At 44.0% G+C, this 8,671-nt stretch overlaps 1 protein-coding gene across 3 annotated transcripts in view; it reads right to left on the bottom strand.

Moving 5' to 3' along the window:
- The window catches only part of LCMT1 (leucine carboxyl methyltransferase 1), a 68,958-nt gene that overhangs the window by 6,991 nt on the left and 53,296 nt on the right, over positions 1 to 8,671 (bottom strand). For all 3 annotated transcript variants that reach the window (XM_037740601.1, XM_037740602.1, XM_017534432.2), the window contains 3 exons: positions 6,445 to 6,565; positions 1,724 to 1,825; positions 125 to 216 (listed from right to left, as the gene is read on the bottom strand). In XM_037740601.1, the coding sequence (XP_037596529.1) occupies positions 125 to 216; positions 1,724 to 1,825; positions 6,445 to 6,565 (315 nt within the window). The remainder of the gene's footprint in view (positions 1 to 124; positions 217 to 1,723; positions 1,826 to 6,444; positions 6,566 to 8,671) is intronic.

The following is an 8,671-nucleotide window of genomic DNA, read 5'->3' as shown; positions in this document are numbered from 1 at the left end:
TTTTTTTTTTTTTTTAAATAAAATCTCCACATATTGTTCTGTTTTTCTGCATTAAAGAATACAGGCAATCATGCCTTGAGTTCACAATGAATGACCACCAAGCTGATGCTCACCAACCCCATACCTGCTCACTTCAGCTCGAGGTAACTTGCTGTACAACTCCATCATGTCGATGGCCGATGCTGTTTCCCACCCATTCGACAGGAGCCGTTCTTTCTAAAATGTGCAATGAAGAGAAATGGAGAACTAGAAAACTACCAGGCACTGGCATACAAATCTGAGACACTATTTTGTTTTAAAGAGACAAGGTCTCACTCTGTTGCCCAAGCTGAAGTACAGTGGTGTGACCACAGCTCCCTGCAGCCTTGACGTCCTGGGCTCTAGCGATCCTCTCGCTTCAGCCTCCCAAGGTGCTGGGATCAGAAGTGTGAGCCAGTGTGCCTGGCACCAAGATGCTCTTATGCACACCAGACCTCTGAGATGACTCCTTCCTCAAAAGTCCATCCTGGCCCCTAATATCTTCTTTTTACTTTCCAACTTTCCATGCTGAACAAGCATTGTCATAATGGGGGGAAGCTCACTAAAGTACTTCTAAAGAGAAATAAAGGGAGAACTTTTCTGTGAAAGACAATTTTTTAAAGCATTCTAATGGTTATGTGACAAGAGACATGTGAAAATGGACCTATTTATTTATTTATTGAGATGGAGGCTCACTCTGTTGCTCAGGCTGGAGTACAATAGCACAACTCTGGCTTACTGCAATCTCCATCTCTCGGGTTCAAGCAAATCTACTGCCTCAGTCTCCCGAGTAGCTGGGATTACAGAAGTGCACGTCTGGCTAATTTTTGTATTTTTAGTAAAGACAGGGTTTCACCATGTTGGCCAGGCTGGTCTCTAACTCCTGAACTCAGGTTATCTTCCTTCCTCAGCATCCCAAAGTGCTGGGATTATAGGCATGAGCAACTGCACTCACCCAAAAAAAAAATGAGCCTGTTTATATGGGGAGAGGGGTGGGAGGTGTTTCAAGCAAAAATAAATGACTCTTTTAAAGGGAGAGGGCACTACTATAGAGTCAAAGAGATTTAAAGGACATATCAATCATCTACCAAGTGTGGACAATGTTTAAATCTTGATTCAAACACCTCAGCTATGAAAAAAAAAGGTTTTTGAAACAACTGGTGAAATTGAACGTGGACTAGGCATTAAATGCTATGAAGGAGTTGTCAACTTGTGAGGTATGATCTGTGAAATGGTATTATCATTCCGGGAGAAGAAAGTCCTTATTGGTAAATGATTCACATGAATATTTAGGGGTGAAATCATATGCTGTCTGGGACTTGCCTGAAAATATTCCAGCATCAACAAAAAAATTGTGGGGGGAATACAGGAAATAATACTGTTAAAATAAGACATACTGAAGTTAGGTGATGGGATGTGTGTATTTTACCATTCCCTCTACCTTTATGTTTGATTGAAAATTTGCATAATACAAAGTCAAAATAATAGGGTGTAGGAAATGTAAATGTGTATTTTCTACACCAAGATGGCAAAGCAGGCCTTGATCTTCCCAGCCTCATGAAATAGCGGCCCACATGGAGGCTCAGCAGCCTATGTTGGCAGGCACTGAACAGGGCTTCTCCATGATCACATCTGCAAAGAAAGACCTTTATATATCTTGGTTGACTAAGGGTCTAAACGGAGGTCCCAGTCCCTGCTCTCTGACCTGTGACTCTAATGACTTGCAGGTCTCCACGCCCGCCAGGTCACACTGTCGTCGCCGCAGGTTTTCAATCATGATCTGCCCAAACCGATCACCCATGTTCACCTAGGAGGGAAAGAGATGGTAAGATATACTCTGAGGGTTTCTTAAATAGGCAAGATAAAACATCATCATCCTATTTTTAAGCAGCTGAGGCTGACGTCTGATGATGCACACCCGGCATAGGTAAAGGACTGAGGGTCAGGCAACAGCATGATGCTGATCGGAGCATAATATTGGGTAGCCCTTGAAGGGCAACTGGGCAGGATAAGCCTGTTTTAAATGCTCAACCTGTGATCCACCAATTCCACCAAAAGCAGTCTACGCTACAGACACACTTACGTGTGTATGCTAACATGCAAGAATGTTTATCACAGCATTAGGTATAATAAAAAGAATCTAGAAATAAATTCTGGCATGTTTGTATAATTAAATATATATAGTTGCCGGGCACAGTGGCTCACACCTGTAATCCCAGTATTTTGGGAGGCAGAGGTGGGCATATCATGAGGTCAGGAGATCGAGACCATCCTGGCTAACATGGTGAAACCCCGCCTCTATTAAAAAGACAAAAAAATTAGCCAGGCATGGTGACACACACCTGTAGTCCCAGCTACTCAGGAAGCTGAGGCAGGAGAATTGCCTGAACCTGAAAGGTGGGGGTTGCAGTGAGCCAAGATCGCGCCACCGCACTCTAGCCTGGGTGACAGAGCGAACCTCTGTCTCAAAATAAATATATATATATATATATACATGGCCATGAAAACAGAAAAGGAATACAGATATAGACATGAAATGACCTCTAGGGTAAACTCTTGAAAAGCGAAGTATAGAGGAATATGGATAGTATGAGCCTATCTGTCTTCAAGGAAAAAAAGAATCTCTATGTACATAGAAAAATTCTGGGCTGGGCGCAGTGGCTTATGCCTGTAATCCCAGCACGTTGGGAGGCCGAGGCGGAGGCGATCACCTGAGGTTAGGAATTCGAGACCAGCCTGACCAACATGGAAAAATCCCATCTCTACTAAAACCACATAATTAGCTAGGCATGGTGGCACATGCCTGTAATCCCAGCTACTCGGGAGGCTAAGGCAGGAGAATCGCTTGAACCTAGGAGGCAGAGGTTGCAGTGAGCCAAGATAGTGCCATTGCACCCCAGCCTGGGCAATAAGAGCAAAGCTCCATCTCAAAAAAAAAAGAAAAATTCTGGAATGTGGCAGCCTTGCTTCCCAGTTTAGAGGACCAAGGTCTGGGGTAGGAGAGAGATTTACTTTTCCTTGTCTACCCTGTTATATTTTTAATTTTTGTACTCTGCATATGGTATTACTTTTTGAATTACAAAAACTAATCTAAAAAACCCAAAATTAATCTACATATGAAAAAGGCCAGGAAACAATATTAGTGTACACCATTGTAGCATATACACTATTGCTTTTTCATACACAGAGTATCAAAAATTCACCAATTTAGGCCAGGGTGGTGGCCATCCCTATAATCCCAGCACTTTGGGAGGCCAAGGTGGGTGGATCACTTAAGGTCAGGAGTTCAAGACTAGCCTGGCCAACATGGTGAAACCCCATCTCTACTAAAAATACAAAAATCAGCTGGGCACAGTGTCACATACCTCTAATCCCAGCTACTCGGGAGGCTGAGGCAGGAGAATCGCTTGAACCCAGGAGGTGGAGGTTGCAGTGAGCCGAGATCGCACCACTACATTCCAGCCTGGGTGACAGAGTGAGACTCTGTCTCAAAAAAAAATTTTTTTTATCACTTTAACAATATGGAAAATGATTTTTGGAGTGCATATGACAGTACTGCCAGACAAGAACCAATACTATTTCGGTGGAGAGAAAGGTATGTGGCACTAATGACCACACGGCACATATTCATACCAGATAGAAAGTGTTTGTCAGCAATATTCCATTATTTTATTGCTTGGGTTTGAATCTTCGCTTGACATTTAGGAGCTTTGATGCTGTGTATAAACTACGTAACTCTGTGCCTCAGTCTCCCCTTACCTATAAAATTAGAATAGTACTGTAGTAGTATCTACATTGTGGCTTGTTGTGATAATTAAATAATAGGCCAGGCCAGGTGACTCACACCTATAATCCCAACACTGTGGAAGGCTGAGGTGGATGGATCACTTAAGGTTAGGAGTTCAAAACCAGCTTGGCCAACATGGTGAAACCCTGTCTCTACTAAAAATACACAATTAGCTGGGCACGGTGGCACACGCATGTAATCCCAGTTACTCAGGAGGCTGAGGCAGAAGAATCACTTGAACCTGAGAGGTGGAGGTTGCAGTGAGCCAAGATCATGCCACTGCCCTCCAGCCTGTGTGACAGAGTGAGACTCCATCTCAAATAAATAAATAAATAAGTTAACGTATGTCAAACTCATAGAATAGTCCCTGCTATATAGTAAGCAAAATCTAAGAATTTGCTACCACTGCTTTAGGATTATTATTGAAATTATCATCCATGTAGTTTTGTCACTTTTTTTTTTTTTTTTTTTTTTTAAGAGATGGAGTCTTGCTTGGTTACCCAGGCTGGAGTGTAGTGGCGCAATCTTGGCTTACTGCAACCTCCACTTCCTGGGTTCTAGCAATTCTCCTGCCTCAGCCTCCTGAGTAGCTGGAATTACAGGGACATGCTGCCATGCTCAGCTAATTTTTTGTATTTTTAGTAGAGACAGGGTTTCACTGTGTTGCCCAGGCTGGTCTCAAACTCCTGAGCTCAGGCAATCTACCCGCCTCGGCCTCCCAAAGTGCTGAGATTACAAGAGTGAGCCACCACGCCTGGCCTGTCATCTTAAACTACTAATTAGAAAACAAGCTAAGCATGGTGGCTGATACCTGTAGTCTCAGCGCTTTGGGAGACTAGGGTGGGAGAACTGCTTGAAGCCAGGAGTTTGAGACCAGCCTGGACACCATAGTGAGACCCCATCTCTACCAAAAAAAAAAAAAAAAAATTATCTGAGAGTGGTGGTATGCACCTATAAGTCCCAGCTATTAAGGAGACTGATGTGGGTGGATCACTTGAGCCTGGGAGCTCAAGACTGCAGTAAGCTATGATGGCACCACTGCACTCCAGTCTCAGTGAAACAACAAAACCCTGTCTCTTAAAAAAAAAAAAGAAAAGAAAAGAAAAAGAAAACAATTAAGGTATGTGAGCAATTAACACATGGTTGTAAGGGTGCTGATCATTTTGTGTCTGTTAGGAAATCACTGAATTAAGTTAAATGTTCATTATGCACCAGATGAGGGTGGCGGGTGGGGGCTGAACCAGTTTAGGGACAGCTATGGACAACATTTTGAAACTGATACATTCCCAGGCTTACTCCAAAGTGACAAGATCTCTGGTCAGAATTCACTGAATCTCACATGATATTGAATAAACACTTGTTCAACAAAAGAATACACAAACTAAGCAAAGTGAATGAAGCAGCACAAATTCAAAACATGTGGAAGCATGGATGATGGAATCCGTTTTTCCCCAGATGTGGTTATCCTGAAAGCAAAGATGGGTTTATTCACATCAGACTTATTCACATCACAAGAAACGACCAGTGAGTCCTTTCACTTCCATTACATCCACCCATCGAGATGGAAGACAGAGTCTGAGGATCGCTCCCAATTAAAGAGAGGGAAGGATGTAAAATCAACCAATCGAGAACCATCTGCACAGGAACCTGGGCAGGAAGGGACCTGGAGAGGAGGCTGAGAGACCAAGGGCTAGTCCTAGATCTGTCCATAATTACGTGATACTGGGTAAGTCCCCTTACTGCTTTTATGTGTGATAAAATAAAAAAGAAAAGCAGATTTAAAAGAATAAAATTGACCAGCCAGGCAATATGGCGAAACCGTCTGTACAAAAAAATTTTTAAATTAGCTTGGCATGGTGGTGTGCACCTGTGATCCTGGTTACTTGGGAGGGTGACGTGGGAGGATCACCTGAGCCCCGGGAGGTCGAGGCTGCAGTGAGCTATGATACTCACCACTGCACTCCAGCCTGGGTGATACAGTGAGACCCTATCTCAAACAAACAAATAAATAAAAAGCAATAAACAATAAAAATAGCATGAATCAGTGCTTATTATGTGATAAGCCACTGACCAGCAATCTGGAGAGTGGGCATTACTTCTTTTTCTTTTCTTTTTTTTAAAATCCTACATTTCCAACTTCTTTTGAAAAAGTTCTGGCAGCTCTAGGCTCACATGCCTACATGATAACAACAGGCTATAAATGGGCAGTGGCCACTCTTAATGCAATGGGATGTGGGTGCTCCAGTTCAGTTGCCAAACCCCACACTATTACCCCTGGCTGACTTCCTCCACTGGCACCACCTGCCTGTCCCTGACAGCATCTGGGTTGCTACCCCAAAATACTGGTGGCCAAAATCCCCTTCCTCACATTCGATGACTCCATAGTACATGTAATGATAAAAGTAAGAACTTGAAAACCTTTTGTAAAGGCTAAGATAGAAGTTCCAATAACTCTGGCTGAAAGTCTGCAGGAGGTCAAGAGGTCAGGAGTACTGATTGCTAGTGGATGAATAAAGGAGCTATGTGAGAGGCTGGAGGCAGAAGGAAAAGGCTAAGGAAGGTTATCCTAAGGGTGCTGGGATGGGGAAGCCACCACTGGGGTCTTGTACAGAATCTAATTCTCCCGTGCTTCCTTTTACCTGTTCGTAGTTTATGAACATGGCCACCTCAAAACTGTTGGCTGCCCACTTTAGGAGGTTTGCGGACTGCTCTGGAGTCATGTAAACCAGCACACATTCAGCTATCAGGAGTGTTGGCAATCTTAAGAGAAGAAAAAAAGGCACATAAATTTGTTATCAAGTCAGGCCCCTCTAATTGTACACATGCTGCAGTACTGGTGGGGTAGTCCATGCTCCAGGGAGATAAGAAGGCCTGAGCAAGCACAGCCCCAGTCAGGGCAGGAATACATGTGGACCACCATCACGACCCGAGCTTTCTACTGTGAAAAGCTGAGCAGTGAGCAGTGATTTGTGTGGCTATGAAAACATGTTCAGTGTGTGTGGTAGACTGTAAAAGTGGCTACAAGTTCTCCCCCACTGTGTACTCACTCCATGCCAATCTAACACTGCAGCTTCTCCCATTTGAGAGGTGTTTACTCTTCTACCCCTGGAATCTGGGTAGTCACGAAACTTTTGTTTTGTCAACAGGACAGTAGCAAAACCATGATGCAAGCAGAAGCTTGAAAGTCACATGCACATTGGTGCTTGCTCTCTTGCTGCATTTGGAAACCTGAAACCACTATGTGAAGGAATCCAAGCTAGCTTGCTATAGGAGAAGATGACCAGTGGAAGAGACAAAGGCATCCCAACTGACAGCCAGCCAGAGCATAGCTGGCCTGCCCACTGTCCACATGATTAAACTACTTAAGGATATATGCTAAACCTCATACCAAGCAGAACTATCCAGCTAAGCCCAGTCCAAACTGCAGAAGAACCTCCAGCTAAGTAAAGCCAATCCAAACTGCAGAAGAGAATCCAGCTAAACCCAGCCCAAACTACAGAAGAATATCCAGCTAAGCCCAGTCCAAACTGCAGAAGAACATCCAGCTAAGCCAGCCCAAACTGCAGAAGAACATCCAGCTAAGCCCAGCCCAAACTGCAGAAGAACATCCAGCTAAGCCCAGCCCAAACTACAGAAGAATATCCAGCTAAGACCAGCCCAAACTGCAGGAGAACATCCAGCTGAGCCCAGCCCAAACTGCAGAAGAACATCCAGCTATGCTCAGCCCAAACTGCCAACTCATAGCATCCTGAGTAACTAAATATTCTGTGAGTTGTTTTAAACCACTGAATTTGAGGTGATCTGTTATACAACAAAAGCTGACTGATATAATGTAGAAATACTGACATTCATTTAATAGAACCTAATTCTTTTTTCTTTAGAGACAGGGTGTTGCTCTGTCACCCAGGCTGGAGTGCAGTGAGGCAATCACAGCTTACTGTAACCCTGACCTCCTGACCTCAAGTGATCTTCCTGCCCCAGCCTCCCAAGTAGCTAGGACTACAGGCATGTTCCACTATGCTCAGCTAATTTTTAAAAACTTTTTACAGAAATGGAGTCTTACTGCTTTGCCTAGGCTAATTCTTCTTATATAAACTTTTGCCATCAAGAATTGAACATAGGGCAAGGCATGATGGCTCATGCCTGTAATCCCAGCACTTTGGGAGGCCAAGGTGGGTAGATCATTTGAGGTCAGGAGTTTGAGACCAGCCTGGCCAACGTGGAGAAATCCCATCTCTACTAAGAACACAAAAATTAAATTACTCAGGCGTGGTGGCAGGCACCTGTAATCCCAGCTCCTCAGGAGGCTGAGACAGGAGAATTGCTCAAACCTGGGAGATGGAGATTGCAGTGTGCCAAGATCACGCCACTGCACTCCAGCCTGGGTGACAGAGTGAGACTCCATCTCAAAAAAAAAGGTGGGCATGGTGGCATGCACCTGTAGTCCCAACTACTCGAGGTTTCAGCCTCCTGAGAATTGCTCGAACCTGGGAGGCAGAGGTTGCAGTAAGCCAAGATCATGCCACTGCCTGCATTCCAGCCTAGGTAACAGAGTGAGATCCTGTCTCAAAAAAAAAAAAAAAAAAAAAAAAAAAAATTGAACACAAATAATCTTCAAGAAATTACATTATTGGTATATACACTCTGATTCACCAGACCGGTAGCAATCAACAAGCTACGAAATAGGAGAAGCAACAAACCCCTTAAGAAGTATCTAAGGCCAGGCGCAGTGGCTTAAGCCTGTAATTCCAGCACTTTGGGAGGCCGAGGCAGGAGGAGCATGAGGTCAGGAGATCAAGACCATCCTGGCCAACATGGTAAAACCCCATCTCTACTAAAAAATACAAAAATTAGCTGGGCATGGTG

The sequence above is a fragment of the Cebus imitator genome, unplaced genomic scaffold (assembly GCF_001604975.1).
Source record: "Cebus imitator isolate Cc_AM_T3 unplaced genomic scaffold, Cebus_imitator-1.0 Scaffold85, whole genome shotgun sequence".
Classification (NCBI taxonomy): Eukaryota; Metazoa; Chordata; class Mammalia; order Primates; family Cebidae; genus Cebus; species Cebus imitator.
Note: the sequence above shows the minus strand (reverse complement) of the source record. Positions and strands in the feature narration are given on the sequence as shown.